The 24,497-nt window shown below is 44.4% G+C and overlaps 1 protein-coding gene across 1 annotated transcript in view; it reads left to right on the top strand.

Moving 5' to 3' along the window:
* Positions 1–24,497, top strand: part of LOC126427074 (ankyrin repeat domain-containing protein 6-like) — a 56,109-nt gene that overhangs the window by 12,254 nt on the left and 19,358 nt on the right. The window contains exon 2 of the mRNA XM_050089249.1: positions 14,964–15,108. Within this exon, the coding sequence (XP_049945206.1) occupies positions 14,975–15,108 (134 nt within the window). The 5' untranslated portion in view covers positions 14,964–14,974. The remainder of the gene's footprint in view (positions 1–14,963; positions 15,109–24,497) is intronic.

The raw sequence follows: 24,497 nt of genomic DNA, 5'->3' as shown, positions 1-24,497 counted from the left end.
ATGATCCTGCTCCATTGTTTTTGCACGAAACATTGCAGAGGCAACTCTCTTGTGCACACTTCCATGTTTCATCAACAAACGCTAGTAGTCCAGTGAAATGATAGTTTACCTATAACAGAACTGCGGAAATTCTTTTCACAGCGATTCTATGTGTTTTCCGGGCACTGAGTCGGAATTACATGTATGCTTGGTTGGCTTCAGAACTAAAAACTCAGTATTTTCCCACTTTTTTCAGTTTGTAGTTTACATCTAGAAAACTACCCCTTTACAGAAAATGACCACTCTCTACAAAATTAAAATCCCACAGATTACACTCGTCTCCATTTGGCTGCTGGTGGCCCAGGCAACGTTTCTTGGGCACCAGGAGGTCCAGGTGTTTCCTGCAATGTTTCCTGCAAAAACAATGGAGCAGGATCGTGTAGCGTCTTTGGCAATTGAAGGTCCAGGTGTAGTGTTAGTAGCGGTGGAAAGTCGCGGCTGAAAAGTGAGTTGTTGCTGTTCTTCAACTAAAAAAGTTGCAAATGAATCATTAATTTAATGATGGAGAGAAACTAATAAGTAAAGATAGCATAGTGCTGCAAAATATTTCACGAATGCCTCAGACAATGGTACTACAAGGATCTCATACAGATATGATCTTCTATATCTTCTATATCAAATTCGTCATCGACTTTGGAGAACAACCCTTCACATTGCTGGCACAGTTTCGTGCAGAACACTCCTGCCCGCCTACCTTCACACCACCCTTCGCAACCTGTCTTGCGTTTCCAAGATATCAGCTGAGGATATCTCTCAGGAGTCGTGAGTTTCAGGGTGCTAATGGGAATCAACCAGTTTTTGTTTTTTATGACAGCGAACCGATTGTTCTGTACGGACAAGTTACTCTGTAACTGCAATATATGATCTGAAGATGGGCAGCTAGTCCGAAACCGGTAATTGAAAATAAAGAATAGCGATCGAAGACTGAAACGCCGTATTTTATTGAACAAGTTTTTGTCAACCCCCACCCCCACTGCTTGGCATCCACGAGGTACAGCGTAAGTGACTGATGTGGGCTTTTTCTTCAACAGATCCGTACAGTGGAGTAGGCATACCTTCGAACAAATTTGTGATTCATATACCCGTTATTTACAAAGGAAGTACTATATGCACAAACGAAGTTGACTCTCGGGCAGTGGTTGATGGGAACGACCATAAAGACATTTCCCATTTACAGTCGCTCCCATCAGCCACTACGCCGAGTGTCAACTTAGTTTGCGCGAACATTATAAGCAAAGTGCGGCAGTTGTGTCTGATAGTACTCAAATGCACAGAAGATTACCAAATCCATATAGGACTTGAGGAGATCGACGAGAAAGCAGTGCTAGGAGATACAATTTAGCAGCACCAAGACACTAACAGTTTCACAAGTACGTTTTTCTGTCAAATGCGAGAAAGAAGGGTAGACTAATCACTATGGTGGCGACAAATACAGCAAAACTGGATACGTCTCCAAATGGGCAGCTGCTGATGCTGGCACACTGATAGAGTAGATGTCGATATCTATAGCTTTGGTTCAGAAGAGTGTCGCAATTCCGGAGGAAGATGCTGACCTTCTGTTCGTAATGATAGGTCTCGAAACTCCCCCCCCTCCCCTCCCCCCCCTCCCCTATTGCATTTTTCTTTAAGCCAGGGAGAGGCACAGCCCGTCAGCTGCTCCTCAGACAGGAAAGTGCAGTGAGGAAGAGTACTACAAACCTCGTGCTCTCCCTGTATCGAGGCAGTGGTTGCTATACTAGACTATGTGATCAAAAGTATCCGGACACCACCAAAATCATACATTTTTATATTAGGTGCATTGAGCTGCCACCTACTGCCAGGTATTCCATATCAGTAGTCATTAGAGATCGTGAGAGAGAGCAGAATGGGGCCCTCCACGGAACTCACGAACAGGAATCAGGTGACTGGGTGTCACTTGTGTCATACGTCTGTACGCGAGACTTCCACACTCCTAAACATCCCTCGGTCCACTGTTTCCGATGTGATAATGGGAACGTGAAGAGACACGTACAGCACAAAAGCGTACAGGCCGACCTCGTTTGTTGACTGACAGAGACCGCCGACAGTTGAAGAGGGTCGTAATGCGTAATAGGCAGACATCTATTCAGACCACCACACAGGAATTCCAAACTTCATGAGCATCCACTGCAGGTACTATGACAGTTCAGTGGGAGGTGAGAAAACTTGGATTTCATGGTCGAGTGGCTGCTCATATGCCACAAATCACGCTGGTAAATGCCAAAATACACGTCGCTTAGTTTGTTGTTTTAGGGCGCAAAAAACAACTGGGCTCATACGAGCCCAAGTCAAAACTGTAGAAGACGAACACAGAGAGAAGGGAAACGACTGTACGTCAGTCCCAGTGGACAGAATAGCTAAAAACAGGCACGTGGAAAAATGGCTAAAAACCACCATATAAAAATCTAGTTCCGAAACTAAAAGTTAAATGGCCTTCGTCACGTTGCTTCGACGGATAAAAAGTAAAACGCGATCGAAAGCCCGCGCGTCATTCGCTGAAACGGCTGATAAATCAGACGGCAGACCCAAGCTGGAACGTAAATTGTTAAAAAAAGTGCATTCCTGCAGAAAGTGGCGGAGAGTTACAATTTAGGCACAATGCGTACAAAACGACACCTCGCTTAGTGTAAGGAGCGTATACATTGGACTACTGAACAGTGGAAAAATGTTGTGTGGAGTGACGAATCACGGTACACAATGTGGCGATCCGATGGCAGGATCTGGGTATGGCGAATGCCCGGTGAACGTCATCTGCCAACGTGTGTAGTGCCAACAGTAAAACTCGGAGGCAGTGGTGTTATGGTGCCGTGTTTTTCATGGAGGGGGCTAGCACACCTTGTTGTTTTGAGTGGCACTATAACAGCACAGGCCTACATCGATGTTTTAAGCACCTTCTAGCTTCCCACTGTTGAAGAGCAATTCGGGGATGGCGATTGCATCTTTCAACATGATAGCGCACCTATTCATAATGTACTGCCTATGGCGGAGTTGTTACCGGACAATAACATCCCTGTGATGGACTGGTCTGCACCGAGTCCTGGCGTGAATCCTGTAGAACACCTTTGGGATGTTTTGGAACGCCGACTTCGTGTCACCGACCGACATCGATACCTCTCCTCAGTACAGCACTCCGTGAAGAATGGGCTGCCATTACTCAAGAAACCTACCAGCACCTGATTGGACGAATTCTTGCGAGAGTGGAAGCCCTCATCAAGGCTAAGGGTGGACCAACACCATATTGAATTCCAGCGTTACTGATGGAGGGCGTCACGAAGTTGTAAGTCGTTTTTAGCCAGGTGTCCGGATACTTTTACTCACATAGTGTATTTCCCAAGACAGTCGCCAAGCATCTAGATCTCCAAATATGTTGTGGTCTTCAGTCCTGAGACTGGTCTGATGCAGCTCTCCACGCTATCCTGTGCAAGCTTCTTCATCTCCCAGTACCTACTGCACCTACATCCCTCTGAATCTTACTAAATTCGCTGATCCTTCAACGCAGCCAAAGGAAATAACAGGTGCTGGTGAAAAAATTCTCAGTGTGCTTTATGGTGGTAATCTCCCAAACCCAATTCAACAAGTAATCAGTACATGAGATCAACCTACAAGTCACCAGAAAACATGGCTTCCATACCTCATACTGGAGCTGCAGCTCAACAAAACATCTTCAGAGCTTTCCGTCAGGATCAACAGTGGATCGGAAGCTACACGGAACCAGTACAGTGGGGGTCGAAATGTGGATCTCACTGTCCTGCTTATAGCCCAGCTGGCGAGAGACTTCTTCAGCTGATATGTTGCAAATCCAAGACAGGTAGCCTAGGACGCTGTGAGTGCAAGGCTGCAGGAGTGCTCTGCACGAAACTGAACCGGCAGTGTGAAGGGTTGTGCTCCAACATCGACGACAGTTTTGGTATAGAAGACGAAGACGACATGGACGACCTGAATGAGCGTCTTGCACTACAACTGTCTGCCAAGGAAACCCCTAAGTGCATTCGACGCCCCACATGTTGTCTAGGATGCAACCAAAATATTGGCTGTTAATGGCAACAAGGGGGTGGGACTAGAGGTATCCACTGGTGAGCAAGGGTGATGCTATGGAATGTGGTTAAACTGCTTAGTCGACAAGTAGCTCACAACAGTGCTGTAGTACTAGTCGAGCTGAGACAAAGCAGAGCAATGGCAGCGATAAACAAAGCAGACATTGCATTATATCTCCAACAAGTTGCCAATTTTGACGTTCCTTTAGGAAGAAACCCGAACAGATGGCAGATGAAACATTAGCGTTTCTGCGAGATGAGTCAGTAGAATTTGTGGTGCCATTACGCTGGTGTTTGCTCGTTTCAGAGATGCTCGGTACAGTTGACAGGATGTGTATGATAGTAACCTACTACGCTATGAATTTTCAACATTGTGCAGCCCTGTCAGCAACTGTGATAATTGAACATCTAACATGTCAGCCTCAGTAGCAAATAGAAACCAAACTTTACCCAAGTTTCAGCCAAAATAATTTGGCCTTCTTCAGAGGCGAGTGACACTAAACTACTGCATCCCAAAGTCTGGCCATGTCAAATATAAAAACTACAGCACCGTAGTAACTAGTCATAATCTACATTACTTTGGCTGAAGAGAAACAGGGGGCCCCACTGCGCGGACGAAGTCGGTGGGCTGCGAGAGCTGCGCCGGGACTTCGGTGCCACAGTTTTATACTTGACATGGCCAAACTTTGGCATGCAGAAGTTTAGTGTCACTCGCTTCTGAAGAAGGCCAAATTATTTTGGCTGAAACTTGGGTAAAGTTTGGTTTCTATTTGCAACTGAGGCTGACGTGTTACATGTTCTACCACATTCTTATTTCTTTTTTTAGTGTTCGACCCTGAGGTTGGTTTGCAGCAGAGCACCATTCCTCTCTTGTGTCTGGCTTCCTCTTCATTTCCACGTATGTGTTACACCCAATGTCATTAATGATCTGTTGCATGTATGATATCCTTGGTCGCCCCCCGCCGATTCCTTCCCTCAATAGCTTCTTCTGCTATTGTTCCGATGATGTTGTTGTGTTCGTAGGATGTGCCCTAAAGGTTTGTCTCTCCTTGTTTGGATGTGCCTCCACAGACATCTGGTTTCCTGTACTCCTCTACTCTCTACTCTTCTCCACTACGTTATGCACATCAAATTGCGAGCGACATAGACTACAGTCATTTCAAGGGAAGGAGTGGTTGCTTGCGTGACTGTAAATAGTTCGACAGAGTTGGAAGGCGTAAGATAGCGAAATTCCAAACAAATCGTCATCTTGACGATGCAGAGCAAACTGCGGAACCGACCCGAAAATTTGTATTAGATAAACAAACTTTCCCTGTCGTTCAGTAGAAGAATTTGCCTGTTGCTTCGACCAATCGGCATTTGAAGAGGAAACGCATACGAAAGGAACCCTGGAAATTATTGATACCAGTAATGTCTATATCAACATCAAAGCCTTGGCGCATTCGTGTACAATAATCTGAATGGCAAATAAAAGTGTGCTTGGAGAAGCTGGAAGTGCTCTATCCCTTAAGATTCTTCCTCGTGTGCGTGTGCGTGGTCTTCGCAAGGGCAGTAGGGAATAGTTACGTCACTGCAAACAAGAGTGGGAAAGTGAGTATAACAGAGCTACAGCTATGATGTGGGCAGTGCCATCGGCCAGCAGGTGCTCAAAACAACTTGGTTTCGCTCGATTGCCAGTCTGCAAATAAAATTCATACTCCTTCAGAGCAAAGTATCCCTCCAGAAATGTGTGTGACATTGCAGTTCATCTACCACAAATTCAGCCTTTGGATGTTTGTTTTTCCCGTGCCTATAAAACACATTATCACACTATCTGCTGCAACGCCTTAAACGATAGTCGGTTCCACAACAACCTCCACGACAGGCTGTTTCGCATTCAGGTGCATAACGGCACACTCCAACAGTTCTCGTCACCCGTGATTTCTATATGCATGCTTTAAGAGTGGATACCTAGCTGAACGTCCTGCACTGTTTGTAACTCACAAGGAGTTCGCCTTCGATCTCAATGGTGCGAACCTCTGTGATCACTTTCTAAATCTACATCCATACTGCGCAAGCCACCTGACGGTGTGTGGTGGAGGGCACCTTGAGTACCTCTATCGGTTCTCCCTTCTATTCCAGTCTCGTATTGTTCGTGGAAACAAAGATTGTCGGCATGCCTCTGTGTGGGCTCTAATCTCTTTGATTTTCTCCTCATGGTCTCTTCGCGAGATATACGTAAATATACGTAAGAGGGAGCAATATACTGCTTGACTCCTCGGTGAAGGTATGTTCTTGAAACTTCAACGAAAGCCCGTACCGAGCTACTGAGCGTCTCTCTTGCAGAGCCTTCCACTGGAGTTTATCTATCATCTCTGTCACGATTTCGCGATTACTAAATGTTCCTGTAACGAAGCGCGCTGCTCTCCGTTGGATCTTCTCTATCTATTCTATCAACCCTATCTGGTACGGATCCCACACCGGTTAGGAATATTCAAGCAGTGGGCGGGAAAGTGTACTGTAACCTACTTCCTTTGATTTCGGGCTGCATTTCCTTAGGATTCTTCCAATGAATTTCAGTGTGGCATCTGCTTTAAAGACGATTAATTTTATATGGTCATTCCATTTTAAATTACTCCTAATGCCTTCTCCCAGATAATTTATGGAATTAACTGCTTCCAGTTGCTGACCTGCTATATTGTAGCTAAATGATAAGGAATCTTTCTTTCTATGTATTCACAGCACATTACACTTGTCTACATTGAGATTCAGTTGCCATTCCCTGCACATGCGTCAATCCTCCTGCATTTCAGTACAATTTTCCATTGATACAACCTCCACAGCATCATACTTTAGCGCGTCATTCTTCATTCGGTGTTCTCGGTGCAAGTTGATAGGTTGTTTTGAATATTTCTGGAATATCGATAACGTCAGTTTTGTGAAGCGTTATACATAGTTTCTCTGGAAGGTAGATCTCTGTACCTCCCGGACACTCATTCTCTGTCACCCTCCTGATGCACAGGCTGTCATTAGCGACAAATATTTTTCCTGTCATACTTGTTAACACAACACTTACGAATGAGCTGTACTAAAGACTGAACTAACGACCTCGCACTCTAGGGGTTCGTTGTGAGGCAGCTGAGGCTACAGAAGCTATTAATTCACTTAATATTTTGCAGTATTATGCTGTCTTCACTAATCAATTTTTCTCTATCATAACACTAATCATTGAATTAGTATTTTGTCAGTTGAGGAACAGCAACAACTCACTTTTCAGCCCCGAACTTCCACAGCCCCTGCACATGTCATCAGTACAGGTCATACCTCGATAGTTCACTATACAACTTATCGATCTTTGGCCTCGTCATTCTATTCTACATGGAGAACCTGCTCGCAATCACGACCCAATGCTGGGATCGACATTCATTCTGTTCATGACACATATACGTTATTACATATAGATTTCAGAGCCATCTTTCTATTCGGTTGGATGTACCTTATCCACTGTAAAAATACATTTCTTGATTTCTTCGTTGAACATGTTTTCTCAAAGTTCATTCAAAATAACCCGTTTTAAGCATAATACACCGAAAGTATGGCGCCGAGGTGAAAGAAACTGATGGTGGAGCTGTCTGGCTGTAGGGCGCCGAGAGAATGTTCGTAACTTTCGCTTCCCTCCTTCGCCACTTTGAATGTTGCAGACGTCTCTTGTAGGAAATTTAAAACACTCTCGCGTGGTGTGAGGTTTCCTTGAAGACATGTATATTTTTCGAGTCGTATGTTGTGAGAGAGAGTGTTTTCGACGTTTTCGCGGAAGGACCAAAAAGTCGCTGCCTTTTAGCGCGCTCTAGTGCCAATACCGCGCGTCAGAAAAACAAACTTGAGTAGCACATTTTGTAGGAGAGTTTGTCTACCTTAATTCTTTACCGTGTGGTCTTCTTCGGGGAAAGCATAGTTTCCGAGACATAATCGAAAAACTGAAAACAATGCGAACATTGATTTTTTTGTGCTCTTCGTTGTGAAGCTGACCTCCTGCAAGGGAGCAAACATAAAATAAGAATCAGTAACTCAAGAAAGAAGAGCTGAGAACAAAACTTTTGTAATTTTGTTACGAAAACAGCTGTGTCGAACACCAATTGACTGGTCAATAAGCGTTACTTCAGGGTACAGTTCTCCACAGCATGATACCCTAAATTGGTACTGCACATCGCGGACGGATGAGCTGAACAATGTGACGGATAGTGGGTCTGTCTGCCTGCTCCAGTAACGAGTAAAATGGTGTTGTCCTACTGGGAGATCATGTCCCGCTCGTTTTATAAGAATTGGTTCACATAGGGACGGCTCTCTTCTCCACATTTCCGTGTTTCTTTTAAAAGCACTGCAGGTCACTTTAGGTTACAGCTGCACAAGAAAAACGCCAAATTTGGTTCTGCACATCACTGTCATGGGTAATCGTCTGATTATGGCCACAGTGGCATTCGAGTTGATGATACCTACATGAAAAGTTGATCGTATTTCACAGACGGTACCTTGTTTTACCGCTTTCATTGCTGACAGTCAGTAAGTCATTATAGAAATGCAACGGAGGCGGTTTTCGTCAGTCGGAGGATGCGTAAATATTTTTTAAGAGTCGTATTTACACAATTGTTATTCCTGAATACAATAGCGCTATGTAAAATAGTCAAGTTATTTAGTTATATGAAAAAAACGAATTTTACCTTAAATTGCTTAATTAATTAACGATTACGTGATATAATGGATAAAAAACGGAATGGCTTCCAGTGAACTGATAGAATGTCATCACAATTTGCTGTAAGTGTCGAAGAACGAGATATTTCTCGGATATTAAATAAACTAAATAATCCTCAAATCTACTTGTCAGTTTCTTTCAATTTAATGTTCGACGTACATCTTTTTGATTTCTCAACAAAAAATCTTTCGGTGTAGCCTGTTTTTAAGTATCTCGTACAGCCGTTGATGTGGAGAGTAGTGAAGTGACACCTATGTTCGAGCTTTCTGAATTCTACGCATCCAGCAATGTGTAAAGATTCGACGTGTCCTACCGAAGAAGTGATTGTAGCTCTTTTTTACCGAATACTTTCTCTCCAAATTTTATTCTTTACACTATTTGTGTCGACTTCACTGACCTAGGTCCAAAGAACACTTCGGCTAGGCAAGCAGTTCAACAGAGCAGAAACTTTCGGTAACAGAATACATACTTCAATTGACCGCCGAAAGAATGAAGCACTAAAACTTTGAAGAAAAGACAGGAAAACGTCAGTACAAGTCACTTCGGAATGAAATAAGTAGGAAGTGAAAGGAAGCCAATGCCAAACTGCTACAAGAAAAATGCGAAGAAATCGAAAACGAATTAGTCGTACGAATGAGTGATAACAGTATAGAAGATTCAAAGAAACCTTCGGTGAAATGAAATGTGAAGGTGTCACCACTAAAAGTGCTACGGTCGCAGGTTCGAATCCTGCCTCGGGCATGGATATGTATGATGTCCTTAGGTTAATTAGGTAAATACTTCTAAGTCTACGGGCCTGATGACCACAGATGTCAAGTGCCATAGTGCTTAGTGCCATTTGAACCATCTTTTGAAATCGAAAACGAAGTAGTCGTACGAACGCTTGATAACATTCGGTGAAATGAAATGTGAAGGTGTCACCATCAGAGGTGCAAGAGCAATTCCACTGTCAAATCCACAGAACAGGAGGATGGCCAGAGTACGCCGAAGGCCTCTACGAGGGGCAGGAAACGTCTGGTGACGTGGTGGAAGAACATAGGGGAGTCGATGTGCAGAACATGTCGGATGCAGTTTCAGCGTCGAAACTTAATAGACTTGCGATCAAACAAGGAGGAAGACATAGATAATATTCCTTCTGGATTTCTAAAATTATTGGGTAATGTGGTAACCGGACGACTACTAAAACTGGTGTGTAGAACAAATACGCCTTGAGAAAAACTTTCAAACTTAAAAATAAATAAATAATCCGCACAAGCCCGAAGACAGTAAGGTCAGATAAGGACGAGAACTACAGCACTACCAACTTAACAGCACACGCATCCAAGTTGCTGATAATAATAATACACAGGAGAATGAAAAAAAAAAAGAAATTGTGCGTCTGTTAGATGACAGTCAGTTTAGCTTCAGGACAGCCAAAGGCACAAGACAGGGATTGCTGACGTTGCGCTTAATAAAGGAAGCAAGAGTTTTGAAAAATCAAGACACGTCCATAGGATTTAGAGCCTTTGAAAAAAGCGTCCGTAAATGTAAAATGATGTAAGACATTGGAAATTTTCAGGAAAACAGGCGTACAGACACAGACAAAACTTGGCCAGGTGCGAGTACCACTCGCACCCACAGGGTTCCGTACAGTCTTAATTACGTATGTGAACAGCCGATCCATTCTGGCGATCGAGAAGACGATTTATGCTTGTTATCGACATTAATAATTTTCAACATTTCTCCTTTGCTTATACCTTGAAACCTTTCTTATTGCACAAATGTCATGATTATACGTCAAGGGAACGTACAGTAAAGGTTTTAACGAGTGGTTTTATGTGTGTAGACTGAAATGGAGAGTGAAAATTTGTACCAAGGGCGGGAATCAAACCCGGATGTGCTGCTTACTAGGCAGGTGTTATAGCCACTCAGCCACTTTGGCACAGCGGTTCACACAACTGCGTGGATTACCCTGGCACTCCTCCCTCCTGCATCCGAATTCTCACTGCCACCACAGTCTACTTTAAATTCCCCCTTACACAAGAACAGAAAGACTGAGGCTCTTCATGTTCTGGAATAGCATCTCAGTATCGAACGTAAATGGGGGACCCAGCCTGAAACCCAGGTTCAGATATCTATGCAAATGCAATGACACCAACTTTACTGCTCTCATACAGATAAGATTTTATGTATATAGACTGAAGCAGCGAGTGAAAATTTTTACCAAGGCAGGGAAGAAATTGAGAAGAGTAAAAACTGGTGAAGAATGAGTTACTGTCCACCTGCAAGAATATGTTTACCTGAGGTGGTAACTAAATCTAATTGTGCTTTATTAATACTGCAATATTCGGTGGTCCGTTAACAAACAAACATCATATGGTAGCCAAAGGAGGTACTGTTGTCATAGACAGGGAATTGAGGACCATAAATGAGGGTTGAAAAGTGTAACATTCTAATTAATGAGTGGTGTATTGTGGGACAGAAAGAACATGTGTTGCTTATAATGTAGGAATTACAGCAAAGTAGGCTGTATGTTATGTCCGCACTATAACACCACAAATATTCCGTGATAACCAAATTTATTTGACCTTCTGTCACTCAAAACAAAACTTAAGTTCGATTTCACAACACTTCGCTGGCAGTAGCGCCAAGGAGAACTCAGAGTCACTAGTAGAGAATACAATTCCAGACCACTGCCAACCAGTCGATACCGACGCGTCGCAAGTTTCCAGCCAGGGAGGCCACAGTGCGGTTCGGTCGTCGTGAATCCAGCAGCCGGGTGGTAACACAGTCATCGGCGAAGATGGAACTGGTTAAAGCGGCTCAGGGAGCTCGCTTAAATCCGCAGGTCCGGCCAATCAGAGTGTTGGTAGATGGCGCCCTTATACGGTTGCTCACTCTGGTGGCAAGGGCAGCGCCGCCAGGGTAATCCGTGTCGATAGTGGTGTGTACGCTGCCGCTAACCCCACGACGACGCGTTCACTGGCGCCAGTTGTAGACATCGTGTGCGGCGCCAGCGGTACTCACTGTGTGCCGCGCGTTTCAGCTCAGCACGCCGCGCCGAATTGACGGCTGCTGTGCGGCGGCAGATACGACACTTTATTGTACATTTCAGTCATTACTCGACAAGACGAACTGTTGTTTTAGGTTAATGTTCCATACATAGTGGTACCTAATGACGTTAATGGAAAAGAAAGCAAAGAAAGCTTACGTGACGGTGGTTACCAAGAGTAATAAAAACTAAGCTCCGTCCGAACAGGCCTTGGAAGGCCCAACGGTAGCGACCGGCCGCCCTGACATCCTCAGCCCACAGGCGTCGCTGGATGCGGATTGGAGGGGCATGTGATCAGCACACAGTTCTCCCAGCCGTATGTCAGTTTACGAGACTGGAGTCGCCACTTGTGAAGCAAGCAGCTCCTCAGTTCGCCTCACAAGGGCTGAGTGCACCCCACTTGCCAACAGCACTCGGCAGACCTTATGGTCACTCATCCAGGTGCTAGCCCAGTCCGAGGTCGCTCAACTTCGGTGATCTGGCGGAGACCGGTGTTACCACTGCGGCAAGACCGTGGGCTTCGAAGAGTAATAAAATTAAATAATGAGGGTGAACCTTGAATACGATTTATCACTGTCAAGTAAGCGAAATCAAAAAGTTTATTTATATTACTCACTTCGATTCTCACTCAACAAAATGGGCTTTATTTACATTGATCACTTCAGTGTTCACTCAAGAAACTGAAGAGGTTACATTACATTACTTTTTCATACACAACTGCCATGAAACTAGTTATGAACATACACTAAGACATCTGTCAAACATAGTGAGGCTCGAAAGGTGTAACGTTGTGAGTGAAGATGGAGACATTGTAAAGACGGAAGATCATGTGTCGCTCATGCTGTATGGGGAAAAATTGAATGAGCTTTATTTGTGCTTCACATTTGATATTTGCCAAGGAAACGCATGCTGTCATTTTAGGTTAATGTTCCATACACCGTGAGGTACAAAGTTTTTCCTGTATGCCCCAGCAAGGGACCTGAGGTAGACAGCTGACGGTTGTGAAGAATGATATTCTCCATAGAGCACAGAGCACTGTGCAGCTGGCAGATCGTGCGGCGCTAATGTTGTAGGAACTGATGCAAAACGGCTTTATTCAAGACTTGCGCTTCACATTTCTCTCACCAAATCCAAGAGATTATTCGAGATTACTGATCCCTGCAAAGTGCTGTTCATAGTTTTCTTGCAGATCACAGCAATGGAGACCGTGGTGAACGACAACGCCAAGTTCAGATGTAACGGGCGTTGAAGCACGCTAATGAGTGATCGAATTTCAATACAGGTCATGTGACGACTAGTAGACAGCGTTACTCGCTGCAGTTTCTCGCAATTTGTTTCGGTTTCAGACATTTTACAAGTAGTTCTTCATCGAATTCAACAATGCAAAGTAATCTGGATGGAATTGAAGTGGATTGTGATGATAGTACCAGATGAAGGAAAATGGGTTGAAATATCTCAAGGAGTTCAACACTATGCAGTGTTTCCTCATGATTTTGTCGGACCTCTCGATGGTTAACACGGCAGGATACAACATCCTTCTTATACTTAAATGACAAACATTTTTGCCTAGTGCTGTTGCAGTGATATGGCCCTGAATATCGCTTTAGTTGGATAGACGTTCATGCTTATGAAAGACAGTGTCTCAGAATATTTCAGAGTCTGTTCTATACTAAAAACTCAATGAAAAACCTTAGGACATAAGGAGACAAAATCATATAACATAAAACCACGATATGGCTTTCCTTACATGATCGTAGGTGGTGACATGTTTGGACTAATGCAAAATTTAATGAGAGTCTATGGCGTAAAGCAGATGACTTATTGTGATATAGCGTGTTATAAGGGGAGAATACTACATCACCCACTATATATATATATATATATATATATATATATATATATATATATGTGTGTGTGTGTGTGTGTGTGTGTGTCTCGATTGTGCTGTATGCTTCGTACAAGTGACTACAGTACTTCATAATTATGTTGGAATGAGAAATGGATTTAAACATGGAGACAGCTGAGAAGGAAATCTCACAAGTATGGCAGGAATACTGTTTATGCATAGTACATTCTTATTATTTAGCGGGACCACAGTTACCTCAAATTCATGATTTAAGATGAATTCATCAAAGGGGAGGGTAGGCTGAAACAAATTAATTGCAGTAAATGAACTATTGCTTACCCTTTCACTTCAACGGCATCGTGGCCATCTAACATAAACCTTCTAGTCCCGCAGTATGAACTAGTATTGACAATTTCTTCTGTTAGATACAGATCGTCCAACTGAAAATTAATAACAGTGGTAATTATCTGCTACTATCAGTATCATGTACAAAGTTGTGGTAGCATGACACTAGTTACAAGACTATAGTAGAAATATTAGTTGAAGGGAACATTAGTTGTAGGGAAACATATTCTATCACTCTCATTTATATCACTAGGTGTTGTCCTGCTGGAATATGATATGTCAAAAGTGTTGAGAAGGAGTTGCCATCTGTCTCCAGCTGCCACCTTGAGGAAATGTTTTCCAGTAAGGCTGTCCACACTTCACTAGCAGATTATCCGTCCACCACATGAACCAACAGCCGACACACACTTCACTAGCGGATTGTCAGTCCACTGTATGAACCAACACCCGAAGGAAACATACTGCACTAACTGCAACGAATAGAGTAATACAGATATCAGTGGTAAGATTTCGTGTATTTTCTCAATAACTAAACAAAGTAGAAAGATAACTCGTTGAATAAAGTATAACTATAACTCCTTCTGACCTTGCAAGTATTGTACTAAATCTCGGTTTCAAATAACTTTATGATCAGTTCATACTCCACTGTAGAAAAAAAATTAGAGGAATGAGGTCTCCACCCCATTTGGGTCGTTTTATGGTAACTAAATGTGCTGAAGCAGAAAGAAAAGTCATTAAAAGATTGTTGTGCAACATTTTAGAGCTGTTCCACTGTGTCACCAGTTTGATGTAGCAAAGATCTTATCAGTTGCAATTCATTTGTAATGGTCTGTTGTTTGACACTGGACTGCTGATGCCTTGTAAAACATATCTAGAGTAATGTGTTAAGCGGAAGGTGAGCTCAGTGACGCCACGTTTCAGAATCACCTACCATGGCGACGGCGAATGAAGCTGAGGATACCGCGGCCGTGGAGATTCGTTGCCCACTGCAGCCGGGGGATGGCGCCGTGGCGGCGCTGTCGGCTGCCGAGGCACGGCCAGCGGCGCGTCCACCTCCAGGAATAGGGTACGCACTCGCGGGATGGCCCATACCGTCCCAGATACACGTAGGTGTCCGCCCACAAGCCAACACTTCGCGGTACGCTGTGGCGTCCTTGACAGTGAGTTTGCTTACCGGTGCCTGTGCTGTATCTTCCCTGACAGCTACAGAAGCTGTGTGCAGGTACTTCATCAGTTCTCTAGATTGATCCATGTTTCAAAACAGATACATCAATGAACATATACAGGGTGGTCCATTGATAGTGACTGGGCCAAATATCTCACGAAATACGCGTCAAACGAAAATACTACAAAGAAGATACCAACTGCGTTTTTTAAAACAAGAACCCAAATTTTTATTACATATTCGTGTAGTACGTAAATAATTATGAATGGTTTAGTTGGACCCCTTTTTTCGCTTTGTGATAGATTCCGCTGTAATCGTCACAAACGTATAGCTACGTGGTATCACGTAACATTCCGCCAGTGCGGACGGTATTTGCTTCGTGATACATTACCCGTGTTAAAATGGACCGTTTACCAATTGTGGAAAAGGTCGATATTGTGTTGATGTATGGCTATTGTGATCAAAATGCCCAACGGGCGTGTGCTATGTATGCTGCTCCGTGTCCTGGACGACATCATCCAAGTGTCCGGACCGTTCTCCGGATAGTTACGTTATTTAAGGAAACAGGAAGTGTTCAGTCACATGTGAAACGTCAACCACAACCTGCAACAAATGATGATGGCCAAGTAGGTGTTTTAGCTACTGTTGCGGCTAATCCGCACATCAGTAGAAGACAAATTGCGCGAGAATCGGGAATCTCAAAAACGTCGCTGTTGAGAATGCTACATCGACATCGATTGCTCCCGTACCATATTTCTATGCACCAGGAATTGCATGGCGACGAATTTGAACGTCTTGTACAGTTCTGCCACTGGGCTCAAGAGAAATCACGGGACGATGACAGATTTTTTGCACGCGTTCTCTTTAGCGCTGAAGCGTCATTCATCAACAGCGGTAACGTAAGCCGACAATATATGTACTACTGGGCAACGGAAAATCCACGATGGGTGCGACAAGTGGAACATCAGCGACCTTGGCGGATTAATGTATGGTGCTGCATTATGGGAGGAAGGATAATTGGCCCCCATTTTATCGATGGCAGTCTAAATGGTGCAATGTATACTGATTTCCTACCTAATGTTCTAACGATGTTATTACAAGATGTTTCACTGCATGACAGAATGGCGATATACTTCCAACATGATGGATGTCCGGCACGTAGCTCGCGTGCGGTTGAAGCGGTATTGAATAGCATATTTCATGACAGGTGGACTGGTCGTCGAAGCACTATACCATGGCCAGCACGTTCACCGGATCTGACGTCCCCGGATTTCTTTCTGTGGGGACAGTTGAAGGTTATTTGCTATAGTGATCCACCGACAACGCCTGACAACATGCGTCAGCGCATTTTCAATGCATTTGCGAACATTACGAAAGGCGAACTACTCGCTGTTGAGAGGAATGTCGTTACACGTATAGCCAAATGCATTGAGGTTGACGGACATCATTTTGAACATTTATTACATTAATGTGGTATTTACAGGTAATCACACTGTAACAACATGCGTTCTCATATATGGTATGTTCAGAAAGGTACATGTATGACATTGGAGCAACCGAAATAAAATGTTCAAACGTGCCTACGTTCTGTATTTTAATTTAAAAAGCCTACCTGTTACCAACTGTTCGCCTAAAATTGTGAGCCATATGTTTGTGACTATTACAGCACCATCTAAGCGAAATAAGTGGTCCAAATAAAACATTAATATTTCTTTACGTACTACACGAATATGTAATAAAAATGGGGGTCCCTATTTTAAAAAAAACGCAGTTGATATCCGTTTGACCTATGGCAGCGCCATCTAGCGGGCCAACCATAGCGCCATCTGGTTTCCCCCTACAAGCTAGACAAGTTTCGTTCATTGTAGTTGTTTCGTTTGACGCTTATTTCGTGAGATATTTGGCCTGGTGACGATCAGTGGACCACCCTGTATATCACGATTGAAGAACGTTTATAAGACTTGCATGAATTGTTGTTTGCAGTGATTACTTGTGCTTAACTCCATGTGTTCAACAAATTGTTACTTGGATTTTGGGACCAACTGTCACGAGAACGGACGTACTGACTGTGTTCACGGCATGAGGCATTTTTGCTTTGTATACGATTATGTGCTGCTCAGTGCAGAATCTGACACTGATGTATGTAGGTTGCAACCAGGGCTGCTGATTCGGTGCGTTGTGTTGCTGTAAACCTGTTTACACAAAGCAGTATTTGAAGTTGTTGGGCGTCTCTGTTAGTGATGTCAATGAGGTAACTGTAAATGCATACAAGAAAAATGGAGATGAGAAGCCAGAGTGTCACACATAACCAGCACTTGGAACACTGTACTTGTAAGCTGCAGCAAGGCAGCAAGGGTCGTGCGGGGCAGCGACATTTCTAAGACTTACTATTGTTGATGTAATGATGTTGTAGAAACCTTAGGTTTAGTAAATCAGACGGTCAGACCAATTTCTGTTTTCACACCCAGTGCTAAACCTGTATGTTTACATACACTGATCAGCAAGAACATTATGACCACCTACCTAGTAGCCAGTATGTCCACCTTTGGCACAGATAAGAGCGGTGACGCATCATGACATGCAAGCAATGAGGCCTTAGTAGGTCGCTGTAGGGACTTGGCACCACATCTGCACACACAAGTCACCTGATTCCCGTACATTCTGGGGAGGGAGGGCGATTAGCTCTGACGTCACGTTGAATCACATCTCAGATGTGAATGAGACGGTTCATATGTGGCACATTGGGGGGGGGGGGGGGGGGGGGAGGGGGCAGCACATCAATTGGAACTCGCCGCTGTGTTCTTCGAATCACTTCAAAAGACTCCTGGCCTTTTGATGTGGTGCATTAACTTGTCGAAAAATTCCACTGACATCAGGAAAATTGATCGTTACAGAGGGATGTCTGTGGTCTGCAACGAGTGTACGATACTCCTGGGCAGTCACGTTGCCTTGCACGAGCTCCAGTGGACCCATGGATGCCAACGCGTATGTTCCCCAGAGCATAATAGAGCCGCTGTCAGCTTGTCCCTATGCTGAAGTGCTCGTGTCAAGGAGCTGTTTCCGTGGGAGACGACGGATTTGAGTCCTACAACAGGCACGGTGAAGAAGGTATGCAATGCTCGGCTAACGTCCAGTGGCAATGGTCACATGCCCATTTCTGTCGTAATTGCCCGTGTCGTGGTGTTAACATTGGCACATGCACCAGTCATCAGCTGTGAAGGCCCATAATTAGGAGTGTTCGGCGCAGTGTGTGTTCAAACACACTTCTACTTTGCCCAGCATTACAGTCTGATGTTAATTCCGCCACAGTTCGTCACTTGTGCTGTTTTAGCAGACTGCCCAGTCTACAACGTCCGACTTGTGTAATGAGTGGTGGCTGCCCAATCCCACTGCATCTGGACGTGGCTTCACCTTGGTTTCATCACGTGTTGAAGACACTCACCCCAGCACCTCTCAAACACGTAACAAGTAGTCCACTTGCCAAAATGCTCATGCAGAGTATTCGGACCATCACAATCTGCCCTCAGTCAAACTCAGATAGACTGCAGACCTTCCACATTCTACATGCATGCAGCATGCTCACTGATACTGCATGCACCGTGCGTGTGTGTGGCTAGCAATTATTCCACAGCAAGTGACGCTGCCATCGCCGGGAAGGGTTTCCATCCATGGTAGTTTAGGGGTCATAATGTTCTGGCTGGTAAGTGTGTATCTCTTTCACTTTCTTTGTTCATGTATTAGCATCATCCATGTAATTTCAACAATGTAGAATATTGCGTTTCTCAGTCGAAGCGTATATGGAGGGTGTGGTACCCAATAAACAATCTGACGCATGTGCACGTGTGGCAGGATCTAACTGCTTGCTCCTCAGACGCCTTGTGACCACCTCAAAAGACTACAGCAGCTTCAGGCAGTCTCCCATGATCCTGCGTCTATCCTTCACGTTCCCTTTTCGTTTCTGTTCGGTTGCACCTCAGAAAATGTGCTGCGGACTTGCTTCTACAACACATGGAGAGAGAAACTTTACAACCCAAAACACTATACATGAACTTGAAGGAGCAGGAATCGAGAATCTACTCGCCAACCATGTCTGTTCTCTATGGCGTTACTATTGACCTCCAATGCATGGTGCACGGTTTCCTTCTTCAAGGACCAAGTTGATGACCTTATGTATCTCATGTACTGCAGTTACTGATCCACCTCTAATATTCACAACACTGATCATCACTTTTCTGCATCAGTTCGTTCGCTGAATTTCCTATTCTGCAGATTTCAGAACCTGCTGTCCTTTTCTTGTCTGTGCCTCCTACAGCTTGATATCTGTTGCACGACCTGCAGGCCCTTCAAATATCTTCTGATGATCAGAGTATCACATGAAGTACATTTAACTGTTGTTGTTTTTGTATGATTGTTGTTGGTATTTATTTAAACTGTCCTGTCCAATAGTTATTGTATCCCTTCAGCACAGCTTTTGAGCAAAGTATGTAGGTTAAGGTTTCCTAAAACTGGTACATGCAAAACTTTCCAAAACACGATACGCCAAGAGTATTCGATAAGGACCAATACCTGTCACAAAAGTTCCTACTATTAGTTATTCCGTCATTCTTTAGGAATAGTAACTCATAATTCGTGCTTCGATTTGAGCTTCACTTTGGCAGTAAAAAAGAAATTGACAAACAGCACTTTCCGACTGGAAACAAATGTATGTACAGCTCTGGAGCATATGCCACACTAATGGAAGTACTGATTATGTATGTAATGGTACTTGAATTACGTAACAATTACGGCACCTCACCTCAACCTCTCGATACCAGCAGTATTCTACTGTGTTTCTGTAAAATAGTTAACATATTTCTGTGACAACATTCAGATTTGATTTCATTAATGTAGAGGTACTTTGATACATGATATGTTTATATTGCAATGATATTATTCTTATGTGTATTCTTTCTTCTGTCACTACGATCTTTGACGTACTTGTTTTAATTTTGGGCGCGTAAGTGGTTATTAGAGAGTCAAGTCTTGGTCGTCATGTTGAAAAGACACAAATTGTAGTCAGTTTATGAAATGTGAACTTTAACAGTGAGGAAGATATTTTCAAGTATGTTTTATACTGTGAAGTGATGTTGCAACAAAAGTAATAAAAAAAGAAATGTAATTTAAATTCGGAGTGCTGATTACTTTTTTACATCACCATTGTCCTAACTTGCAAAAGTTTAATCTTCAAGAATAGTTTGTGAAGCGCATCTATAAAACTTTTGAATATCGCAGAATAACACCTACGCCTCTTTGCATCCGAGCTTGGAATCCACTACCTAGATTTTTGACGATTGAGCCATGAGTTCATAACGAGACCAGCGTGGGAAACACGAAAAGATGAGTGCCTAGTTTATCGATTATTTCATGAAATGACTTTATTAACTGTGCTCTAATGACACCTGCCACGTAATATAACTTCGTTTTTGTCCGAAAATGCAATATTCAGCAGCTTGAGCAACACCACAATCATAATTAATTTTTGACCTTTGCTGTTGACGGGTTGTTAGATGTACCCCCCAAATCTGAGTCCCAGGCACAGAAAACTTTGCTGTACCTGCTGAATTATTGTCACATTTGTTATATGGAGATAATTATTAAGCAGTATATATAATACTTAAACATGATACGTGAGCCGTGCTGCGGCTCGCATTTGTGCTGTTTGTAGGTTTCCGCCCTCTGTTGGAGGTGAGACGGTATCGTTTAGTTGGCATGGTTGCGATTGTTTGCCGTCTTCTCGTGTTGTCTGCCGCCACTCGGTTTCGCAAGCGTTGCCTGTCCGCTAGTGGCAGCAGCGGCGGTTATCAATATATACACTCCTGGAAATGGAAAAAAGAACACATTGACACCGGTGTGTCAGACCCACCATACTTGCTCCGGACACCGCGAGAGGGCTGTACAAGCAATGATCACACACACGGCACAGCGGACACACCAGGAACCGCGGTGTTGGCCGTCGAATGGCGCTAGCTGCGCAGCATTTGCGCAGCGCCGCCGTCAGTGTCAGCCAGTTTGCCGTGGCATACGGAGCTCCATCGCAGTCTTTAACACTGGTAGCATGCCGCGACAGCGTGGACGTGAACCGTATGTGCAGTTGACGGACTTTGAGCGAGGGCGTATAGTGGGCATGCGGGAGGCCGGGTGGACGTACCGCCGAATTGCTCAACACGTGGGGCGTGAGGTCTCCACAATACATCGATGTTGTCGCCAGTGGTCGGCGGAAGGTGCACGTGCCCGTCGACCTGGGACCGGACCGCAGCGACGCACGGATGCACGCCAAGACCGTAGGATCCTACGCAGTGCCATAGGGGACCGCACCGCCACTTCCCAGCAAATTAGGGACACTGTTGCTCCTGGGGTATCGGCGAGGACCATTCGCAACCGTCTCCATGAAGCTGGGCTACGGTCCCGCACACCGTTAGGCCGTCTTCCGCTCACGCCCCAACATCGTGCAGCCCGCCTCCAGTGGTGTCGCGACAGGCGTGAATGGAGGGACGAATGGAGACGTGTCGTCTTCAGCGATGAGAGTCGCTTCTGCCTTGGTGCCAATGATGGTCGTATGCGTGTTTGGCGCCGTGCAGGTGAGCGCCACAATCAGGACTGCATACGACCGAGGCACACAGGGCCAACACCCGGCATCATGGTGTGGGGAGCGATCTCCTACACTGGCCGTACACCACTGGTGATCGTCGAGGGGACACTGAATAGTGCACGGTACATCCAAACCGTCATCGAACCCATCGTTCTACCATTCCTAGACCGGCAAGGGAACTTGCTGTTCCAACAGGACAATGCACGTCCGCATGTATCCCGTGCCACCCAACGTGCTCTAGAAGGTGTAAGTCAACTACCCTGGCCAGCAAGATCTCCGGATCTGTCCCCCATTGAGCATGTTTGGGACTGGATGAAGCGTCGTCTCACGCGGTCTGCACGTCCAGCACGAACGCTGGTCCAACTGAGGCGCCAGGTGGAAATGGCATGGCAAGCCGTTCCACAGGACTACATCCAGCATCTCTACGATCGTCTCCATAGGAGAATAGCAGCCTGCATTGCTGCGAAAGGTGGATATACACTGTACTAGTGCCGACATTGTGCATGCTCTGTTGCCTGTGTCTATGTGCTTGTGGTTCTGTCAGTGTGATCATGTGATGTATCTGACCCCAGGGATGTGTCAATAAAGTTCCCCTTCCTGGGACAATGAATTCACGGTGTTCTTATTTCAATTTCCAGGAGTGTAGTAACTGTTGCCCTTTCTTTGGGGCGACGTCGTTGTTCTTCAGGGTCGTATAAGTGGGCCAGATCGGTTGCGGACTCAGGGGAGCCAGGTCCGCATAGTGCGAAATATGCTGGGACCGCTGGTGGCACGCATGGACTGCCAGATGGAAGGGCTGTGGTCACGAGGGTGCACGAGCTCGACGTAAACCGGATCCAGCAAGCTTTAAGATGAGTGCATTTCAATCCAAGTACAGAAACCTACACCATCTCCAATTAAAGATCCTGGTTGACCTAGTTCAGCACGAATAAGTATTCTTATTGATGTTCATATAATTCCTGCTCATGATCCAAATAGAAAGTATAAACTACCAATGTCCTTATGGTTTCTTGAGAATAATCACTTTTGCGATAAGATGGCTGAATTTTAGGTGGTAGACTGTGATATCTCGCGATTCTCCAGTGAGTTGGGTTCGTGTTGCTGTTCGTAGTGTCGCCGAGGCGAAGAGCAGCGAGTGGAGTGCTTGGGAAAGGCGGATCTGATTAGTCTTCCTCGACTTCTTATATTTACTGCGTTCAACTTGTTACAATTTAAGTTCAATTAGTGGCCGGTTGGTGATTTTTCAACTCTGGTGGCAGTGATTCCTTTCTCGTCCCGGGCACTCTAAGCACAGTATTCTGGGGACGTAGTACAGACCGCCGGTTCCTGCTTTGAGGTATTGTTGAATCGTTGCATTTGGTTTATCGGACGTCAGGTAGTTTCAGCAAGATTATCATTAGCCATTCGTTAGACTGCCACCAGTCTGAGTTACCATCTTGTGAAGTGAATGCAAGTCTTGGCTGCCTATCTCATCGCTCGCGAAAGTGTTTTTTGCCAGTCCTTCTCAGAGGTCGCTTCATGGAACACCATCTGTGGCCTCTTCGTTCTTGTAAGGCATGTGTGTTCTAAAAGGAGGTCTGATGGCCATTAGTTCAGTGTATCGCTCCTTCAGTCCACGCCTTCTGCGGGTATAATCTGCCTCAGTACCCTTTAAGGAACTTATACACTGGGCCTTGTGTTTCATTATTATATTATTTATTACGATACGTTGTAATGCCTACATTAAAGGTTATATATGTCTACTTAATAGTTCTGGTCGCCTTCGGGAATAAATCTAGCAGTGTATTGTTCAGTGAATGTTAAAGATTGTGTTATAAAGTTTACCATCATCTTATTTCACCCATTTGGTGATCAGTTGCTTGTTTTTTTCATTAACCTTTGCTATTGTACTGACGTTTTACAGCAGGTTTCTAAATGCATTATATTATTGCCGTGATTGTGGTAGCTTGCCTTAAATTCTAATTTGGTATTCGTATTTACGCAGTAAGCCTTTAAAACCTTATTAACTGCCTTTCCTGGCATCTGATGCCTTCTGCTGTGTTTGTGGAGACCTGCCTTTAATATTTCAATACCTGTAAATTGTAAGTTGCAGCGAGTTTTAAACCTTAATTTTTTGCCATTCCTTACGTGTAAGGCCTTCTGTTCCGATCACAGTGGCTTGCTTTTAAAACATTATCTGCCGCATCTGCATTTAATGGTGATTTGCTAAGCTGTAACTCGCTGAAAACACTATTATATACACAGCTGTATATTCCTTCATTAATAACGTGTGGTATTTTCATATTTGTTATTGAGTCTGGAATTACTGATTACGGCTCCGTCCCCAGTCGTTACCGAATCCTGCCTTCCTTTGACTATCAGCTTTCAAGAAAGGTTGATTCCAAAAACGCGATACACTGTCGCCTGCATCGCCGCCACCAGCCGCACAGCTGACCACTGCACGTTGTCGCCCTTCTCAGACGCCAGCAACAAACAGCCAGAGACCCCAACTCCAGTAATAAACTCAATGCTTGGAAAGAAAATCCTCCAAATTAAAAAGTAGACTAAAAGCACAAGAGCGAGAAAGTTGTGCCTGTGACCAAAGCTGTGGTAAGCACAAAAAAAAAAAAGTGGAAATTGAGAAAATTGTTTCTGATTCCGAATCTCTTTAAAGAATGGTGAC

This window comes from Schistocerca serialis, chromosome 11 (genome assembly GCF_023864345.2).
Source record: "Schistocerca serialis cubense isolate TAMUIC-IGC-003099 chromosome 11, iqSchSeri2.2, whole genome shotgun sequence".
NCBI lineage: Eukaryota > Metazoa > Arthropoda > Insecta > Orthoptera > Acrididae > Schistocerca > Schistocerca serialis.
The sequence above is the reverse complement of the archived record's forward strand: the minus strand, read 5'-3'. Positions and strand labels throughout refer to the sequence as shown.